This window comes from Catharus ustulatus, chromosome 2 (assembly GCF_009819885.2).
Source record: "Catharus ustulatus isolate bCatUst1 chromosome 2, bCatUst1.pri.v2, whole genome shotgun sequence".
In the NCBI taxonomy this organism is placed as follows: Eukaryota; Metazoa; Chordata; class Aves; order Passeriformes; family Turdidae; genus Catharus; species Catharus ustulatus.
The window spans coordinates 91,076,844-91,098,558 of record NC_046222.1 but is presented as its reverse complement, the minus strand read 5'-3'; the positions used below and the strand labels follow the sequence as shown (position 1 = coordinate 91,098,558).

The window sequence follows — 21,715 nt, the reverse complement described above, 5'->3', positions numbered from 1 at the left end:
TAAAATATAGTTTTCACTCATGCAATTCAGCAGCTGGCCAGCTTAACAGGAAGAGACTTCCACCACATGTGACTCCATGATAACTACACTCAGTTTAGGCATGCAGCTTATGAAGCAAAAAAGATCACCATGTCAAAGCTAACAATAACATACAGGCAACATCTGTAAGCCTGAATCAAGGGCCAGAACTCCCTTTATCTGAAACAGAAGTATAATATGTCTATTTAACAGACAAGGTATGGGAAAGACAGGCAAATTCTTCACACGAGAGATTGTAATAAAGCTGGGGGGTAGGGGGGTGGAGGGCAGACTTTAAGGTGATTGCGATGGCCATGGCTTGGAAGCCCAGTTCTAAAGGTTCATGCTAAAATATTGTGCTGGGCTTTTACCACACTCCTGATACAGGAGGAAATGGAGCAGGAGCTACATATGCCATGCTCATCACATTAAGATTGTGTAATCAACTTTTGGAAATCAGCATAGAAAAGAATGTCCTGGTCAGAGTTTGCAATTAATGTAGATGAACTATAACATCTGCTGCAGGATTTACTGGGAAATCTCTGCTTTATTCTGTGCTCCCTAGTCATAGAGTATTCCAGAAGTTTCTGCAGAGCAAATGTGAGCACACATGATATTAATTAATGTGGATTCTCTGCAGCAAGATCACCCACACTTATCAGAAGTAGCTATCTCACTTCTGCCTGCTGTGTGAAGGACAGGTTCTCTCTCTCTGAAGAGAACTGTTTTCCTTGCAGAAAAGCTATGGTCTGTTTGCAGTAGTCTTGCCGTACTTCCTATGTCAATAACTTAAAATGAGTCTTGCCCCACCTCTTCAGGATGCTCAAGTTCTCCAAACCCCCAGAACTATGCGTGGCCACTGTCATTTAGCAGAGAAGTTGTTGTCCATGGGCAAAAAAGTGGCAGCAAGCTTCCATTACTCATTCAGACAAGACTTCTGGAATTGCATACCACTAACAAGCTTCCTTGCATCAACCTTGAACGCTTTGAAAAACGAAATCACCCCTCACTTTTCTGCTTAAGATTGCAGAGTTACTTGATTTGCAGCCTGTTGTCCTGTCCTTGAAGAGAGCTGGTGTACACCATGGGCTACCTTTCCTCTTATAACCCATAGGACAGAGACACTACAGAAGCTTGGGTGAGCTCAATATTGCAGATATAAGGCAGCATTTCACTGCAGTCCTAGACAGTCAGACATCAAAGCTGAGCTTAACTTTTAGTTCCAGCTGCAAAGAAGCCAGTCTTGTGGCCACCATCAACAGTGCAGTAGAACTCAGTACTACAATTTCATTTCACAATGATCAGTCTGGACTTTAAAAGCCCAAATCTGGGCCCAAAGACTCAGGTGAAGTCCTTGTTAATGAAATAGAGAGCCAAAAAGCTGACAGGACCCATCTTTCAGCAGGCTTCCATTCATTCTCCCATCCATACTCATAGCCCATAACAAATCAAGGGCTAGACTGCAACAAAGGCTCGAGTCCCTTCCTTTCCAAAGCAGGACCACCCATACCAGTGATGTCCCCATTATACCAAAGCCACTTTTTATTCCTCCAAGCAACTGATCAAGACTGCCTATAAAGGATTTTTAGGGTTTTTTTCCTGGCCTAGGCTCAGTGGATCATTACACAAGTCTTCATAGAACTGTCCTAACTTTGGTCTTTGGTTCTCAACAGCTAGAAAAGCGGAATTGCCGCTGTCTTCTTGCTGTTTAGTTTGCAGTCTCAGTTCCTACTGCCTCAGTTGCTGGCACAGTGGATCTTTATAGTGCTTCTGCCAAGGAGATTTACTGCTGTTGCTTCAGGGTCCAATCGAAGCAACAGCACTTCCACCCTGTTCTCCCAGCTATTTTATAAGGAGTTTCAGATTATCTTCTGGGCTCAGCTACTGTATTTTCATTCTATGCCAGATACAGAATTATCTGATTTTCTTCTAGCCTTGACAAAACTCCCCAACAACTAATTTAGTTAAAAAAAAAAAAGGTACATAAACCAAACATAGCAGAGGAATCCAAAACATTACAGAGGAAGCAATACATTCCTTTAGATCAGGCACAAGCATTTTTCTTCCCCCTAAAACCAGGGAAAAACCATCATAATCAGAAAAGGTCCACTGCCCCTGCAAAAAAAAAAAAAAAAAAGGTGTAACGTATACCAACTTTGCTCAGTCACTTCTAACTCCAACTTACCTCAATCACTCATCCCTTCCTTTGGACAGGAGACTTAAGAAAGTGTAATAAATACTCCTCCTACCTCTTGGCTGACCCTAAATACCCATGCCAAAGGAGAGAATCAGAGTTTTTTGGAGGAAATACATAAATCTGAAGCTCCTTCTATGCAATTTGTGTGTTTATGAGATATGACATCAGTAATACTGAGCATTCCAAGGTCAAAGCCAAACTAACCCAAAGCCTCTTATTTTGCAATGCATGATGACACAGCTTCGGCAGGAGGAATGAGGCTACCACAATAAAACTCAGGTCCAGAAGACTAGATGGACCTAAGGAGTTTATATACAGTAGATGTATGTAATAGTTTAAAAAAGGTCATCTTATTTCCATTCAAATAAGGATAACAGCGGTTTTCATTGAGGTGCTTTTATGTCTTGCTCCAAATTGTTTGTAAACTTAATAATTGCAGATATTGAGTGAATTCAGGCTGTTTTCTCAAGCTATTTGCAAATTTAATATTTATCACTGCTACACATATTATTTTAGTCTTTGACTAATCCTTAAAACACTACACCTATTACATGGCAAGTGTAAGAGCAACAAATTGAATAAGGCAGATTAAGTATGTTAGAATTACCTATACAAATACATACTTTGGAAAGGCATATATAAGATTTATAAATAGGATATTGCATTTGTAAGTAAGACAATAAAATGGCATGGCTGGAGTGAAATGGACTGTTTCCTTGAAATCTCTGGTACCTGTTTTTGTCTTGGTTCAACCACACCAGAGAGAAATTTTGAGTATAAAAATTGTGCAGGTTTGAGCTGTTTAGAAAATTGCCTGATAATCAGATGCAAAGGCTGTTAAATATACATCATTTTTCCACTGTGTAAGCATAAATTACTTCCTGTAATAATTTTTCTGTACATGTTACTAGGCTGTATATAGATCAGAAATGGGTATTTATAATTAGCCTGTATTTGTCTTCACCTCTATCTTTGTTTCCAAGGGTTGCTATGGATAACTGTTCTTCCACCTCCTGTGTACTCATTTTGCAGGTCTTGTGAGTCTCACAAGGATGAATCCTCTCTTTCATCACATTCAGTATTGATACAATGACCTGATGAAACAGCCTAGGTGAAAATATGGGCACTACTGCAGTAAGTATTACATATCTTGCCATTAAATCTTAAAAAATCACCACAGTGTTCCTGTGCCTTCCTAGGACAGCTGCCTCAAGCAATGCAGGCAAACCAAGAAATATGCAGACAAGAGTAGAATTTCCAGGAGTGTGCTTCTTCTCTAAACCCTTATTTCCTGGGAATGCCAAAATATATGCTAAGAACCATGCCCGATTGCTAAAAATTACAAAAAAAAAAATCTTCATTTATATTAGGCCAAGATACCATAACTCATTTCCTTAGACGGATGTTGCTACAGGAATCCATTATGGATTGATTTATCACAACATGTATCTGGAAATGGTAAGAACTGCAGATACCTGCTACAAAATATTTCTGCTGAGCAAGGGAGATTGCTTGCAGCTCAGCACTTCATCTTTGAAAGACTGAGTTCTCTCGAAGAGACATCTGAGGCCGTGTGATGGCTCAGCTGTACTGGTACCAGAGGGACCTCCAGCCTTCTCTGCCATGGCAGCATGGCTTATGTTCTGTCCTCCCAGAACCTGGAAGGTGCTGAATGATAGCTGAGAGAGGAGGTTCATAAATGTGAGCATCTGACCTTGCTCTGTGCCAATTAGAAGGAAGTGAACTTTTTCCTGGGCATAAAAGCAGATTCTTGGGTTTACTGCAGGAGTGAACACGGATGCCCCAGCTTCCAGGCCGTGTGATGACTCCTGGAGGCCAAGCTTTCCCAGTGTGCAGGCACACAGCGCCTGGCTGACAGTCCCGCTCTGTCCCTCACACTGACCTGGCCGCAGCCGCAGCTCCAGGTGACGGTGGCGGCTGCCATGGCAGCCCTGACCCCCGCCCGGCCCTGCCGCCGCAACACCCCACGCCTTCGGGCGGACCGGGGAGACGACGTGAGTGTCAGCAACCCCAGGGGAAAGCGAGAGCGCTGGAAAGAAGCGCTCCTCCACGCCAGAAACACTGGCCCGGCGGGACTCGCCTGTCCTGCAGAACATATCCCCCTGCACGTCTTCTCGCACCCCTCTGTCTCTCCGCACCCTTTTGCCCTGCTGTGATGCCCGCCCCCCTCACATCCCTGTGCCCATTTCTCCACATGCCCCTGCTCTCGGCACGCCTGCCCCCGGTCGCTGGCAGCCCCGAGCGCTGCCCGGTGTGAGGGCTGGCCCTGGGGGCCGCGCTGCCGGGCCGGCCGTCGGGCAGGGCGGTGACGTCACCGCGCTGCCGGCCCCGCGCGGGACGGGCGCCAGGAGCCGCGGCCGCCGCCGCTCCCCGCCCGGAGCCGCCCCCGGCGCGGCGCGGCGCAGCGCAGGGCGGGTCCCGGCGCAGAGCCGCTGCCGGGAGCGCTGGGCCCGGGCAGCCGCCGCGCCTGCAGCTCTCGGCGGGGCCATGCGGATGGCGGTCAGTGCGGCAGCGGGCGAGGGGGCAGCGCAGAGCCCCGGCCCCGCCGCCGTGTCGCTGGGCTTGAGCGTGGCCGTGGTCTCCAGCCTGGTGAACGGCTCTACCTTCGTCCTGCAGAAGAAGGGGATCGTGCGGGCCCGCGGGAGAGGTAGGGGCCCGGCGCTGCGGTGGGAGCGCCCCTCCCGGGGCTTCTCGGCCTCCCCGCGCACCCGCGGTAACCTCCCGGGGTGCGGGGCTCGGTCCCGGCTCTCCCGCCCCGCCCCGGCCGCTCCCTCGCTCGCCCCGCAGCCCTTCCCCGCTGCGGCGGCCGGCCCGGAGCGAAGGGCGGGGGGGCTGCCGAGAGACCCTGCCCGCCCCGCGGGGCAAGGAGGACGGGCACCCTCGGCTGTGTCAGAGCCTGTCGGGGGCTGGCTGTGTCACCTGGTGTGGGGGACACCTTCCCGGCGTCTGGACGGGGGGATCCGACTTTAGTTTGTCACCTTAAGCGTGTTTGCCATCGGTGGTCCATGAGTGGATCGAGGCGCAAGGGAGGTGATAGATGAGCGGAGAGGCGGCAGGTGGAGCAGTCAGGATGTGTTAGCGGGGAGAGCAGCGAGGGGTTGTTAACTGCGCATCAGCAACAGCTTCCTGATGTGCGGTCAGCGCGCTGGGCTCTCGGGCTGTCACATAGCACTTGTGTGTTGTATGCACCCCTGTCCATACACGGGTTCTTCTTTTTCATGTACTTGTGGGACTTTGCCACCAGTTTCTGTGGCTTAGATAGTTCTTGCCATGAGCACCGGCATATTTGTCGCTTGTTTATTCCACCTTTTCCACAGACATGCACACGTTGTATCAGTCACATGGTGGTTTCTGCTTTTTGAGAAGAGACAGATCAGTAACGTGAAATAATTTATTTCTCGTATTTTTTATATTGAAATCCCATGCCTCATTATTATTTCGTGAGATGAACATATTCAGGAACTGACTGTGCTGTCTAGACAGTTTAGCCAAAACAAAACTGTAAATTCACAAGTGTCAAGATCTTCTGTATTTTACTTTGAAACTGGAGTTCCCCAAAGCATGTAGCTGAACAGCATTTGCTAGTTGTATCTTCGTGCTTTGAATATAGGAAAATGCAATTTTAATAAAAGTATTTGGTGTTAGTATCATACTTTTATGTAAGGGGAAGACTGAAAACACAGGTTGCATCATGCCTTTGAATTGTGTTACTGTGGTCAATAGCTATTTGTTTTTGTAGATGATGGTGTCTGTGTATGAGCATGTGCCCATAAATTCTAGGAACTCTTTTTTATGAAAAACTCTTTTTAGTTCCAGGACAAGGTATTTTCTCTGTATACATTGCACATTGTAAATACGTACATATAGAGATAATATACAAATTTTTATATATCTATATTTTACTTGCATTTCCATTGTCTGCTGCATCTAGCATGTTCAGGGTGAATGCACTGGAGCAAAGCAAGTTGGAACTACGTTACTACAACCTGGCAGCCTGATCTAAAAATTGCTTTTTCTGCAATGACCTTACATTTAAGGGCATCAGACGAACTTTTGTTTTGCAAGCATAGTCTCCCTTTCCCTCCAAGATGGCTGTAACCCATTTTGATTGTCCACAGAGAGATCAGGTTTGCATCATAAATACAGACATTTTTTTAATAAGGGAAACAATGAGAAAACACAAGAGAAAAATAATTTTGCATCCCAAGGCAGCTAGAAGTTTCCATTTTGAATGCACTTACTCCTGAAAAGCTTTCAGTGGAGCACTGGGTTAAGTGAGTGGTGGGCATGTGCCTGCTTTCTCAGTGCTAGCAGCTGTAAAACTTCCTGTTTTGGAGATACTATTGGTGTTTGTGCATCTGGCTGAGCATTTTGTAGTTCTTGCTACTGGCATGTTCAGTGAGGAGGCATCCAGGAAAATACCCCATACCCCAATACTCTATTTTGTATTATGAAGCAGTAAGGTTCTGCCTTGAATCTAGCAGTTGGAGCTGTGAGTCTGAGATGGCCAGTGTCAAATGATGTCTTTTTTCCATTGTCTTCAGCAGGTGTTGTATAATTAACAAGGAGGTACTTCAAGTCTCTTCTGCCTTCTCTCTTGAATCAATAATATAGTATTGATGTAATTAGCAATCCTTGTCTAGTTAGAAACAGCAGTGGGTAACAAATATTTTGCAAAGTTACCTTACTTGAGTCAATATTTTCTATAATTTCTGCCCCCAATAGTGTTTTTATTTTATATGCAATAACAAAAGTCTAAAAAATTACTACTCCCACTCTAAAGCTGGCCATTTCCATTAGTCATATTTCATATCTCTGTTCAATTGTATAGTGTGATTTCCAAGTGCTTAATTCTTCATATGTCTCCAGAGTTAGTGATGACTGTGTTCTTCTTCCATTTGGGATTTCAGACTAGGTGCAATATTGCCTACTACTCCAGCAGCTTTTGAGAGGGCATCTTCCCAAAAGGATGCAGAGCTGTATTGCTAGAAAAAGAAGCAAAACATAGGAGCATAACTTCATGCCAAGGTTGTGCTCAGAGAAGGCCATGCTTTAGTTTAGGAAGTGGTCATGAGCCTTGATGTTCCACAGAAGCAGAACTTCTGTGGTGCACAGGCTCCACCTGGGCACATCCCAAAGCAAGATCTTATAATCCAACAGTGAAAATAATTATCCCCCAGTTTGGGAAGATTAAGGACAATGCAGAGTTTTTACTCTTGTCTGAAAGTATGTCAGGAACTCAGAGGCTTCAGTTGTAGCACTTTCCAATGCTTACATGCAGGAGGATTGGGCAACACCATGGTCTTGCCAAACCTTTGTGCCAAAACAATTTCTCAGCTACAATTCTTCCTATACAATTTCACTGAGGTTGTATTAGCAAACTACCTGAGACAAAACATGTTCTGTTTCCATAGGTTTACAGATCTCCTAGAAGTGGTTCTAATTTGTATGTTTAAATGTCACCTCAGAAGCATTTTGTGACATTTTGGATGCTTTTCTACACAATACTGCATTAATGTCACATAGGTGCTTCAAACTGGAAACCAGAACTTCTGACAGACACATTGTCTTAAGAAGGTCTTACTTGGAAACATAAGCCAAATCCAAAATTGTTCTCTTTTTTTTTTTTTTTTTTTTTTGTAATCACACATTCAGTTGCCTTGAAGAATGGGTTTAAAATGAAGGTCCTTAATAACTGAGAAATAATGCTGTTTCATAGTTCAAGTATATTGATTTCATATTTTTCTAAATACATTTTCCTATTCTTTCAGGTACTTCATACTTAACTGATATAGTATGGTGGTCGGGCACTATTGCAAGTAAGTATCTTAAAAAGTTTTTTGTTGTTGGTGGTGGGTTTTTTTTGTTTTGGGTTTTTTTTGTTTTTTTTTTAATGAGGGCTTTGCTTAAATGGTGATAGGAGATCAGGAAATCTGTGTTTTCATCTTGAATCTAACACTCCCTTGTCATGAAATTTCATCCCTAGAAATACCCCACTTTTAGTAAACTCTTACCATGGCTACCGTGCCTGGTGGTGTTTGCAAAGAGCTGGGACAAACATGAGTCAGACATCTTTTCTCATTTCCAAACCATTTGGTACTTGCAGCCCTTGGCAGCCAGACACTGCTCTGTCTCTGGGTTCCTGCATGGTTTGTGTCTCTTTATTGCACTGGCCAGTTCAGCTTTTAATAAAAGTCAAAGCTGAATTAAAAATTGTTGCTCTGTACAAAAGGGCTCATTGAGCACGTATTATATTTTAGATCAGAAGGCATTTAACCAGCCTCAATTGGAAAAAAAAACCCAACAAATCAAAACTCTTCTGGTTTCTAGTTCAACAGATACAGTTTCAGTTTTGCTTTTAATCTGCAAGATTAATGCAAAACCTTCTGTGGTACTGATATGAGATCAGTGTAATTTTACCCTTAATATCTTTGTAACTCAGCTAATGCCAAGTTCATTCTCTGATGTGAATCTCAAGCTTGGGGAGCAACTAGCTTTCTCCTCTTACACATCAGCCCTAGTTCTACCCACAAGCTTAGAATCATACTCCACTTTTAGACTCTAATCCAGCCTTTTATGAATTATTTGGAAAGTTCTGATGCTGTTTCTGAGAAATGTATAAATCCAATTGTGCCCCTGTTTTTGTGGCAGCAAGGTAAGTCTGATATTTGGTTTTGTTGTCTTAAAGCTATGCAAAAGGCATGAAAACCGATAGATCCCATTGAAGGACAAAGTTCACAGCAAGTGTAGAAGCCAACAGAGCTTCAGAAGAAAAGTCCTCAGCTGATTTAACATGAGTTTAAGTAGTTCTTTGACAACTTCCTCCCCTGACAAGATCACTGCTTCCTAAGTAGAAATAAATCTGTGTATCAGTCACTGTTTGTCACTCCTGAGGCTCCCATCTATAATCTCTAACCAGAAGGAGTTAAAAAAAGAGAGGTTTTATTGCAGGACTTATCTTGGTGAATCAGAGAAAACAATTTCATGCTTAGAAGAGCTGACTAAATTGAATGAAGGCAAAACAACTGAAGGGAATGGTATCAGTTGGCTTCTTTCCAGTAGCTAGATGCAGGTATTTCAAAACAAAACCTCACTAGCTTTTCTGAGGAAGCAAGCAAGAAGAATTGCTTGTGGATATTGTAGGCTCAGAATGGCAGCACAGTCACAAACAGCAATGGCAAGGGCCAGGTAGGGGTCTATGGGATACAGAGAAAGGTGCTGAGAAAGGTGCTGTGGGATACAGAGAAAGTTAGGGGAAAAGTGTTAATTGTGGAGTTTGCAATACCCCCAGTTATCTGGTTGAAGTGATGACAGCTGACATAATTTTCTCAAGCAGAGAATTTGGAGTTTGGATGGTTAACAAAACCCACATAAACTCTGTCAACTTGTTCTCATGGTATTTGTTCAGATGGTGAATAAGTGTTTCTGTGTTGGCATGCTGACTCAGCATAATGCTGCCCAGCCGTTTGAGGGCCCTGGGATCCACTGGATTACTGAAGACTTCAGAGGAAGGGCTGCAGATTCTGCTAAGGGACTTTTCCTTACTCTGTAGTCAAAAGAGTGATTGCAGCATGTGTACAGGTATTTCAATGAGCATTAAACTAATTAATTGGCTAATTAATTAGTTTCAGTGCAGGTTTTGATAGCAGCATAGATGTAGCTGTTTCTTGTAGTGAATACATCTGCATTAGTGTTGTATTGCAGAAGGGGAGTACACATGTGAAGTGCATCTCCTGTTTGTCACCACAGATTGGGCTGTATTTCACATTGCATAGCAGTTGGAGCTCCTGACCTGGTCTTTAAAATGAAACTAGGTTGGAAGATGAATTCTAGGAACATACTTAATGCATGTGAGCTGCAAATAAACTTTAAGTTAGTCTGAAATAAACTTTCTGACATGCCTTGAATAGATATCTTTTGCTGAACAGATCTACTCCTGGTCTCCATGCTAATGGAGACATGCCAGTGTGCATCAAGTTTTGTGTTGGAGTAACTTCGAGGGTACTGGTACTTATCATATTAAAAGCTTGGTGTGCCTTCACGAACTGAAGTCATATCTTGACTTACAGCACTGATGTATCTGATGAGGGGTTTCTGTTCAGAGGGGGCTGAGTAGGTTGCCAGCAAAGGTCCTCAACATCAAGTAGATGGTAACAATTACCAGGATTCTTTTTTTAAATTGATGTTAACTAGTTCTGGTCTGTCATTTGTGGTGGTAAGGGACTGTTACTACTCCTCCATGGTGATACGGAAAACCTCCAGTAAGTTCAGTTGCCTTATGATATGTTCCATTCTTCTACGATATGTTCCAAGCTTCAGAGATTTATTTTATGGATTGATGTTGGTGCCATCTGTTAAGAGTTCTTCCAACAGAAACTTAACACACCTGACCGCCAAAAAAAGCAACCTTTTGTCCGAGTCATTTGGAAATGTATGTAATCTGCAGAAATGGAGAGTGCCAGCTGTGCACCATTCTCCATCCAAGATCTGCCCGAATGCCTTCAGATGCCTTGAAGATAATGCCAGAGTTGCCACATAGGTCTCCAAACAGCCTGAGGCTGATAACCGAATTGCTCTGTTCCCAGGGACAGGGAGACCACTGCTGTCTCTTGTGCCTTAGAGATGCTGCTCATCAATTTCTCCGTCTCACTGCTGCACATAGGAGAAAGCCTCAGTGAATTTAATTAGTATAATTTTGCCACACTCTGCAGTTTTGAAAGTTTGTTTATCTCCTTCATATTTCCTGTAGGTTACACAGGTCTTCAGCTCTACTGATAATGTGAGCTAAATTGGTAAATTAATTATTGTTTGCAGAGTGCTTTGCAGATGTGAAAAACTGGATGATGGTAACAATATTTGATAGTTGAGGGCAGTGCCAGCCTGAGCATAAAGACGTCTTGGATTCTTGAAATGTTTTTAAATGCTGATAATGGCTTTTAACAGCAACTGGAAATTTGAGCTGTGTTTAATTTGTACTCAATCTCAAGCTTCTTGCCAGTTACCACAGATCCTGTAACTATACAGGTATGTTGACCTATTATAAACTTGCCAGCACTTGCAAAACTATCCAGGTTTTATTTTTTAACTGAAAACTTGAACACATGAACTGTTACCACAGGTATGATGTGCAATACTGTAGTATATCTTGGAATTTGCTTTTACTGGAGGAGAGAAAAATAAGGGCTGTTACTGTGGTTTGTCAGGCATGTCCTTTTTACAATTGCCAGGAATGACTTTGGATGTTAGATAGTGTTATGAAAAATTAATGTAGTGTATTGAAGAGCCCTTATGCATGTGCTTAGTGTTTCAGTAGGAGATTCCTCAGCACTGTCTTTATTTCCCCCTCAAAAAGTAACATTGCTGTTGGGAACTATAATCAAGTACATTTGTTTTACACGAATGCAGGTTCTAAAGATGAAATTGTGGATTATATATACTTTTACCCCTCCTCATGCAAATATTTGAGTACTGTAATCCATGAGCATTTCTAATTCGTAGTCTAATTTAACTAAGAGAAGTTTCAAATGGGATTTTTTACTGTGCCCACTTGGATACTCTTGTGTGGCAAATATAAATTTGTATTAACAAATACAAAACTATAGAAAAATTCTAGCCTTTTTGTTTACGTGCAAAATTAACAGAACTAAGCAAATTGTAACATCTGTTTTCCAGTAAGGTCAGTCTTTCCCAAACAGTATTGGGCAAGATTTGATTACTTATTTTTACAAAGGGACTTAAAGGCTTATTTCTGGTTCTCTTGACAGTGGCACTGGGTCAAATAGGGAATTTCTTGGCCTACACTGCAGTCCCAACAGTGCTAGTGACACCCTTGGGAGCTCTTGGTGTTCCATTTGGGTAAGAGTTTGCTTTTCTTGTTCTTATCTGGATGTCTTTACTACTTAATAAAATGTCAGATGGACTTAGTGCTCACTGGAGGTCCACTGAGAAATGTCAGGCTTATGGCTGCTCATGATGTGTTATAATGTCACCTATTCCTGTTTTCCCCAGGAAAGCTGGGCAGTGGTGAAGGGTTTTCCTGAGTATCTTCTGCTTTTAGCTCTCACTGTGATTTCTCAACAGATAAACCTATTTTTTTCTCCCTTCTCTGTGGTTGTTCTGGACTTTTCTGCCTATTCTCTTGTTCACAGTTCCCTTACTATGTAATCTTTCCTTTTGCCTCGTGGTCTTTCTCTACCCACTATCCAAAGCCCACATGTGTTTATTGATGCTGATTTCATTTCATTGAATCTGGCCTCCTTCCAAGGAGGAAAACTCAAGGGAGTTCCTTGCATATGCATGCCCCCAACTTCTTAGAAGTTATGTTTGTGGGAGGCACAGAAAAGGAAGTGAGTTTAAGGAGTTTAATGTGTAACTAATGTTTTGTGAATAGATGAACTATAGTCGTGGAACTACTGCAGTGAAAAAGCACAACTCTTGGAAGACAAAGCTGTGCATTGCCTTGAGATTTTTCTGTTGCCTGCTGAACTGGGACTGAATTGGTCATCTGCTTCAGAGTGTAGATGGCATTGCTTCATGCCTGTTTTTAGTTCTATCACTATGAAGCACACTGATGGTGCTCTAAGTACCATCTATTATTTTATCCTGTTATAGGGCAACATATTTTTGCTTGCTTTGGTCAGCTACATGTCTGAGCCGAGCCCTGGGATCTTTGTAACCAAAGGTCATTTCTATCTTGTGACTGCTCAACACCTATAAAATGGGGCTTTGTGACTGCTCATCAAATTGGTAATGGGTAGATATCTGCCTTGGGCATTAGATGTCTGGTTTGGGGCGTCTGGGTTGTTTAGGGTGGGGGGCTTTGAGGGAGTGATGTGATTTTGGTTTTTGGAGTGTTGTGGCTAGGAGTTTTTTGGGTTTTTTTTTTTCCTAAGGTGAGATGTCAAGTATTGAGTAAAACTGCAAATGGATGAAACTTTCCTCAGATGTCAGAAATACATTTTGAGAATTTATCAGCATTTGATAGTATTCCTTTAAAAGGGAGATTCAGATGGCACAGCATTGTTAGAACATTATTAACAGGATGTAGTCAAACTTCTGTTTTTCTTCCTCTTTTCAAAGGTCCATCTTAGCTTCTTACCTGCTGAAAGAGAAACTGAACATTCTTGGCAAGCTGGGATGTTTGCTGAGCTGTGCTGGGTCTGTTGTTCTCATTATCCATTCCCCGAAGTCTGAGAGTGTAACGACTCAGGCTGAGCTTGAAGAGAAGCTTACAAATCCAGGTAGTTTGTTTTTTCATTAATTCATTATGATTTCCTGAGGTTGAGCAGGAACACACTCGAGGAAGAGGCTTACCACTACTACCAGGTAGGGAAATTGACTTATGAAGAAATCTTGATGTGACAGAGGCAACCAGTACAGGTTTTGTGTAAGAAAATTGTGCCCTGCTCTTCTTAGAACTTGTCATATTTATTGGGACATGTGTGCAGAAAGGAAAACATGGATACTTTTGAATACAATATCCCGAACAGCAAGCTCAGAACAGTTGAACTTGTAATTTTATAGCATTATGAAAAACTGTATCTTGCTATTTAGAGATGAAAAGTATAAATCTAGGATCTCAATTTAAGTTTACTCAAACCAAAAAATGCTCTTTCTTCTCTCCTTTATTTCTCCATGTTTTTTAAATTAACAATTTATACTAAATACCAGTTATGTTCCCAGATTTCTTTGCACAATAAAGGTATGTAGAAATAGGCTGTTGAGACATATGTTGAAATGCCTGTTCTTTCTCACCAGCTGCTGGAGGACACATACTGGTACTAACATGTTCCAGGCCAATTTTTATTTTTTCTTGCTTAAGAGCTAAGCTGCCAACTATTGTTTTTCTTGTATTTGCTTTAAGTGAGAGAAACTCAAACCTAATAACATCAGCTATTCAAAAAATCTGCAAACAAAGAAAAGTAAAACAAATACCTTGGTCTCAGTTTACCATTGAAATCTGAACAAAGTGCATTGGTTATATATTTCTTTAAAACTCTAAAGCGTGAAATGTCTTTCACTGATCTTATATGTGTACTGTATATATAATGTAAATAATATGGCCTCACGTTTGTTTTAACTGTCCCTACCCATGTGCTCACTTTAGTGGGATCTAACTTTATGTTTAAGCTGTTTGCTGGATCCACACAATTTGCCTTAACGAAATGTTTATGAATGAGGTGTTATCGTTCTGTCTGTTGTGGGAGACTTTAAGGAGTACAGTCTGAATGGAAAACAGAGTAAGATTTTTAAAAAGCCATCTGAAATCCATTTCAAATGTGCCACAGTGTGTAATTTTCTACATGGTTATTTCTTTTTCCCAAAGAACATGACAACATCATCAGTCATGGATGCCAGTATATTTCTGGAAGCTCAGTGATTTGGATCTACCTTCAATAGCAGATCTTAGTTGTGATGTATACCTGAAAGTCACTGCTAGGACATGATTTGCATGCTAAAATCTTTAGAAGACCAAGAGTTCTCATCTTGATATTTTCTTGTTTTCTTTTTGTTTTCCAGTTTTCGTGGGTTATCTCTGCATAGTGCTGCTAATGCTTCTGCTGCTTATCTTCTGGATAGCTCCAGCTCATGGACCTACCAATATTATGGTTTACATCAGTATTTGCTCTCTGTTGGGCAGTTTCACTGTTCCCAGCACAAAAGGCATTGGGCTGGCTGCTCAAGATATCTTTCACAATAACCCATCAAGTCAAAGGGCTCTGTACCTCTGTCTGGTACTTCTAGCAGTATTAGGATGTAGCATTATCATTCAGTTCAGATACATCAATAAGGCACTGGAGTGTTTTGACTCCTCTGTGTTTGGTGCCATTTACTACGTTGTGTTTACTACCCTAGTCCTGCTGGCTTCAGCCATCCTTTTCAGGGAATGGAGTAATGTAGGAGTTGTGGATTTTTTGGGCATGGCTTGTGGATTCACTACAGTATCTATTGGAATTGTTCTTATACAAGTCTTCAAGGAATTCAACTTCAATATTGGAGATTTAAACAAACCTAACATGAAGACAGATTAAAATATTTTTGAGAGGAAACTGGATGGCTCAGGGAAGGATGCAGAGCTGTTCATTTCTAGGTCACTGTTTCAAATAGGATTCAGGTTGATAACTACCCTGTGACAATTTGGTGGCCTATGTGAAATGAATTGCAGGCCTCCATCCAGTTTCAAAGGAACAGCTGTCCCATGTAACCCAGTCAACACAATAAATGACCTTAATTGGAATTACTGATTGAGTCAGCATAGAGACCGATGTATTTCCTCACTGTAAAAGGTAGTCACAAAAGATCAGTGAATAGTCTGACAGACTTGTGTGAAAGCTTGTATTATGTCTTCTGAGGTACCATTTCTGTGGGCAGAGGACATCAGTTTCTAATGCACTCAATCTGATACCTTTCATCATAAGTGATGTATACCTTAAAATAAGGGGGTGAAAGTAAGTGGAACAATTTGTGAATCTCAGTATAGCAATGTCTTCACCATCAAGGCTGTGAATTCTCAGACAAATGTTGGTTGGATCATGGACTGCAGATTTGTTCTTTTTAGTGACTGTCTTGGCAACTTTTTCTGCCATGCGGTGAAGACATGGGAGTTTTAAATTGAATTCTTTATACAGAGAGTGGACCCTTAAATATCTTTTTCACTAATTACTTATCAGCTCATAGTAGTGTCCAGGTATGCATTTTTCTTTGTAACTTACATACATTAAGACATACTGCATTCATCTGAGAGTTTTTAATTGGGAACAAGTAGAAAGACTGTGAAGGATGTGGAAATGATGCACAGACTGATTGCCTACATGGTGGCTTATGTGTAAGCAGCTCAGAACTGTTTCAGTGCCTTTGCAATCAAAAAATACTGCATAATTGTGAATGTATTCATTTCAGATGGCCTATACTGGTCTAATAGTTCAATTTCACTGTCTACAGTATTGGACTGTATTCAAATTCTAAACATATAAAGCATCTAGAAGGACCGTATGTTTTTGGAAAAATTTACAAACGTGAACAGAAACCCCTGGATACCTTGACAGCTTCTGAGAAACTCATAGTCCTAATGGGAAGAGGAGTGTTGGAATCAGTCCAGCATACCTTTATTTTAGTTTAATGACTAAAATAGAGACCACTGTGTGAAACCACTAATAAATAGGGACCACAAAAAAGAAATTTAAGAGAGAAGAGCATGAGATTTCTCATAGCTCAAAAAAGATGGTCTGATGTTCTTATAATGTGGGAAAAGGAGGTTAAAAACTGACAAAACTGAAGCATTCAGAGAGCTGAGTTTTAGGTAACTGACAGGGACATACATTCAAATCAGTAATTCATAGACTTGTATGAACAGTTCAGCTGTAATATTTTGACAAGCAGTACCGACAGCTTAAGCTGTGATGGAGATGACTCCAAACAGCTCAGTTTAAACCATTTAGAGAATATTGATATGTTAAAGAATGAAATAATTAATTTCATGTTCTACTTACATTTGGTAGTGAAAACATCATGAGTCAAAAAGTTTGAAAGCATGAAAAGCAATGGATGTTTGTTTCCATGTAAGTACAAAAATGGAAGAGTACAGTGGAACTCAACATTTCTAGATCAGAACGTCTCCTAAGAAAACAAAATCCCGATGTAATTATAAGACAGTATTTGAGAAAATTCACAACACTTTATCAAGAAATCATGAATGTACCTTTGTAGCTGCCTGACAGGAACATGGACGTTGATTAGTGGGGAGTAATGTGTCCGCTCTTGTGATGTTTTTTGTTGACCTGAATTGAGGTCTCCTTGAAACTCAGCCTCTGTTTTCATTTAAAATGGATGTTGTAAGCCCCACTAATGGCAGCAATAATTGCAAAAGAGAATCCAAAAGATTTCGTGTTCTGAAGGGACTGTTGTGAGGGAGTAAGAGCCCTACTATGTTATTTGCAAGCTTGTTTTAAATGCAGGGGAATGGCTCTGAGTTGGCAGAAATGTGCATTGTTACAGTAACTGGGTGTGTTAATGAAATAGAGTAGCACTAGCAGGGAAAAGACCATCATTTTCAAATATTGTGCAAGGTTTTTAGAAAGTTTGAGAATTGTAGATGAGTGTGACTGGGCTATGTAATCTGGTTAAGGTAACCTCTGTCCATTATTGACTGGAAGATGGTATCTTGGTTCTCAGCAAACTCTTATATTTTGTTATATTAATTCCCTTTTTTTTTTAATTGAACTTGGAAAAGTAGGTTAGTACAGGTTACAAGACCTGTACTACCCAACTTTTTAAAACAATGTTATCTGTTTTCTGAAGCAATCAAGTTGTCTTCTTAAAATTCAGCTTCAGAGTTCATGAGTTGTATGTTGGTTTTGTATTAGCCTTTAATCTCTGAAGACTTCTATGAAAATCTTTAGGTCAGAATGGAAATTATTGTGGTCTCATTCCTCCTTTGGCCATATATGTTTGTCTTGGTTTTAAAATTAATTCTTAATTATTTATGAAGTGCCTGTCCTAGTATGTTAGAAGCATATGCAAATTATTAGTGAATATTTGATTCAAATTAACTTGATGGCCCTGTCTAAACCTTGACATTTTCTGCACCACACGAAGTTTACTTGGTAAGTGCTCACTATGCAGAGGAAGACTAAAGTAGCAACCATGTTCTGTGATCCTCTGACAGTCATAACCACTGAGAAATGTCAGCATAGTTTTCTTCTCCCCAGCTGCTCCTCATCTGTGATGAGCTTTCTAAAAATGTGTAATTAACCTTGATTATTAAAACCAAGATGTCAAAAGCCAGCACATAAGGTGAAATAAATTCTTGTGGCCTTGCACATCATTTGTATCTGCAGCCTTTTACTTCTTGAATGCTAAGTAACTGAAAGCTTTATTTTTGCTACTTTGTTCAGTGTGTAGCAGTGTTCTTTCAAGTTCTGCTGTACCTGGATCTGGTTCAGTTCTAACTTTAGAAACACATTAACATTTTCTGTTGTCACTGTTGATGTGATTCTTTCCCCCTCCATCCCACACCCTCCTCTTTCTAGGTGTCCTACCTTTTTTTAGTCCCATTGCTTTTCTGATTTAAAAGGAGGCACTGTTGAAGTTTAATTTTAGCTGTTCCCCCTTGTTTTTCCCCACCCCTTTGACAAGCACTTTGAATAAGACAGATATCTAGAGTTCCATCATCTCAGGGAGCAAATGTGCATAGTTGTCTCCTGAGCTCTGGCATCCCTCGTGGGTCTGCCCCTTCTCATGTTCTCCTTGTGTTATATGCATTGATAGCTGCAAGCCAGATGACTTCAGATTCCAAAGTAGAAGTGGGAGAGGCTAGGGATCCAAAGTGGACTCATTACAGTGGTGGAATGCAAATCCATACAAAAAGCACTTCACTCCGTATGTCTGACTTCAATAATACTTGTCAAACATATTTACTAGGTACTCACTTGAGGATAGCTCTTTGATCATTATCCCTTCAGTGTATGGAGGATTTGCATTTGTCAGTCACAATCTCTATTAGGTGTCAAACATAAAAATCCCTCAAATGTTCAGTAGGAGAATAGAAACCTTTTTGATACAACCAAAAAAACACATTTGTTACACCTTAAAATACTTCTGTAAAAAAGAAAAATATCTAAACAAGTTATCTGCTGTATTGACTTTCCAGGATTCTATATGTGTAAATAGAGTCTATTTATTAGTGAGCTGCAACTAACATTAATAAGAACCTGTCATATCAGTTGGACAAGTGAGGCTTCCTATTGATAATATTGATTTATGTCAGAACATAGGTGTTTTTCTGAAGTAATTAGCACTGAAAAATCAAAACACTGGATTAAGCTGTTGAAATACTAGAAAGTGAGGTTTAGCTTTCATTTTATTTAAAAAAATGCACAGTTTGTATTTGAAGAAATTTGGGGTTAATAAATAGGGGATGTTTTAAATGGGAAGTTGTTTGCACATTGTAGCCCCCCTCACATTATTGTTTCATAAATATAAGACATCAAGGATTCTACAGATATTCTGTGGTTGTCTTGAGATGGTGTAACTGCTGTTAAATCAAGCATTATCAAATGTTTATCTGTCTCCTGTTATCTTTGTAATAATTCTTTGGTGCTATCTGTGGGCTTACAGAATGCAGAATTTTAATGTGTACTGTGTTAGGCACCAATGTTGTCAACAGTTTCATTACTAGTGCCCAAGTGTATCAGACAGCAATGTTGAAATGTTAGGGATTAAGAAATTTCTTTTTAAAAGTTGCAAATAAGTTTGCAGTTCCTTTATTGTTTGTGGTTGTGTTGGGTCCTTCCATGTCCACATCCCTCCCCAGACAGTTGCTCTATAGAGTGGAAAATATTACACAAAAGGGGTATTTTTAAGTCTGTTTTTTTTAACTGTGGAACTTTCTTTTTTCTTTTTTTTTTTAAATATATTTTTTTCCTGGAATGTAAAAAGTAATTCTAATGGGATATAGGGAAAAGGTAGTTGGCAACAAAAATACAATGTCAGGTTTGGTTGCTTCAATGCTCTTGCAATATAGTTACTACAGATTACATGAAAACGGTTTATTTTATTAGCTTCCAAATAATGTATATATAAATTTGTTAATGGCTTACAAGTCAAGCTTACTCTCTTTGCTTTTAAAAAATAGTTATAGGCATGTTGTATTTGCCTTGTGTAAATTATAAAAGGCTATTTATTAAGTTTTCTGATAACTAATCTATTTATTAACCTGTATTGTTTTAAAATAAATGATTTATTTCTAGCTCAATGATTGTTTTGTGACTCATTTTTAGCAAATGGGGTCAGGGGGAAATCAAGTTTCCCACACACTGCTTTACAGGCTAATTCCAATTCATAAGCCTAAACTGTTTCCATTACCCTTCCATAAAATAGCAGCTTTGCTTTTAATCAGAACAGCAGATTCTTGCATGGGTACAGATCAGTTGGCCTACAAAGGGCTCAGTTGTCTTATACCAGTATCTACCAGCAGGCTGTAGTCCTGATGTCTTCATTGGACTGAAGTTTGCCCCTGGGTGGAATGCAGACTTCTCTGGCAGAAATGTTTGCTGGGGCTTGAGTCACTTCAAACTGTGTATTCAGGCTCAGTGTTCTGTTCCTGCATTGCTGCATTGGTTACTTGCTAGAGCTACTATTTCAAAATTTACTGCCCCACAGTTGGGTGCACATCAAGTGGCAACAGCTGTAAAGAAGTCTGTGTCACCAGTCTAATTTACTCTGTCATAATAGCTCTCTGTAGAAAGAATTGCTTGGAAAATTACAGTGATTGCCCATCTCATGCTTTGTCTGAAATTCCTAGATCCTCATATCAGGTGCTGGCAAATATATAACTCTGTGTGTGTGTTAGATTTTGGTTGGCTGGATGTTTTTTTAATGGTGGGATTTATGATTAAGAACTGCTGCATTCTGTGCATTTGTGTTTTAGGGGATGCACTGATATTATTGCCAGTCAAAATTCAAAGTTATCTTTAAACAAGGAAAGTAGCTCCTCAATAATATTAAATGCATGCAGTGGAAAAGATGGATATGGATTTTTTAATAGCAATTTTGTTTTTAAAGGTATTGATGATACTTATGCAATGTACAAAGACAGACCAGAAACCTTGAAGGGTTTTCACTTCTGCATGCAGCATCTCTGACTTTTAAGTAAGTAGAATAAGGAGTCTGTATGTTGTTAGTAAGAAAATTCAGCTATCCTTGTCTTGTGCATCTCAGGAGCTAGGCCTCTAAGACAGCAGCATTGTGGTAAAGGCAAATATACCATTTACATCACTGGTATTGTTGAAAGTCTGGGACATAATCAACTCTAAGCATATTTATCTCAGCAACACAGTTCATATATTCATCTCAGCAACACAGTTCATCTTGGAAGAGCTTTAAAGACAAAAATCTCATTGTGTCAAAAGAAAAAATATTCCTGTTGATTTTGATGAGGTTTGTTCTACAAATTTAAGTCTTAAGCAGAGTCCCTTGAGTTCTTTCTGACACTGTAGGTGTTGTACAAGTAGATTCACAGATGTGGTTTCTTTATTCTGTTCAGCTGTCTTCACAAAGCACAGAAGTGATCACCAGAGACCCTGTTAGAGCTTCCTGAGGTTGTGCAGGTGTGTGTTTGCTCTTTGCCCTTTTTAAACTTTACTAGATGTTTATACACATAGTAGATACTAAGCCCTAAAAAATCATGTCCCTAGCCATGCAAAAGGACCTTCACTGACCTTTCTCATGAAATTCCTTGGCACAAGTATGGTTTGTGCACCTGAACTGCCCTATAAGAATGGGTTAAATTAGGCAGATTACCACCATTCTCATGCTTGGAGTTCTTGCCAGATACTCAGCAAACATGCATGAAATACTGTGCTGTTGTAAATTACTCTGAGATAGTTTGAGTATTTTCTGTTACTGAGCACACCCCTTGGCTTTGAAATAAATACTTAATAAACCAAATTTTGTGCCAAATTGAAAGCACTTGAATTTGTA

General features: G+C 40.5%; 1 protein-coding gene across 1 annotated transcript; it reads left to right on the top strand.

Annotated features, from left to right (window-relative positions):
* Positions 1-4,665: 4,665 nt before the first annotated feature.
* Positions 4,666-19,988, top strand: NIPA1 (NIPA magnesium transporter 1). Its single transcript, XM_033051778.1, has 5 exons — positions 4,666-4,883; positions 8,008-8,055; positions 12,001-12,091; positions 13,316-13,476; positions 14,756-19,988. Exons 1-5 carry the CDS (start codon positions 4,724-4,726, stop codon positions 15,265-15,267), a joined length of 972 nt encoding a protein of 323 aa, XP_032907669.1. The 5' UTR covers positions 4,666-4,723; the 3' UTR covers positions 15,268-19,988.
* Positions 19,989-21,715: the final 1,727 nt, after the last annotated feature.

Bases quoted from the DNA above. Each gene is read 5' to 3' on its own strand.
- NIPA1 (XM_033051778.1), top strand. From the start codon at position 4,724: ATGCGGATGGCGGTCAGTGCGGCAGCGGGCGAGGGGGCAGCGCAGAGC. The intron at 4,884-8,007 runs GTAGGGGCCCGG...CTATTCTTTCAG, and splicing joins CGTGCGGGCCCGCGGGAGAG to GTACTTCATACTTAACTGAT. The intron at 8,056-12,000 runs GTAAGTATCTTA...TTCTCTTGACAG, and splicing joins GTGGTCGGGCACTATTGCAA to TGGCACTGGGTCAAATAGGG.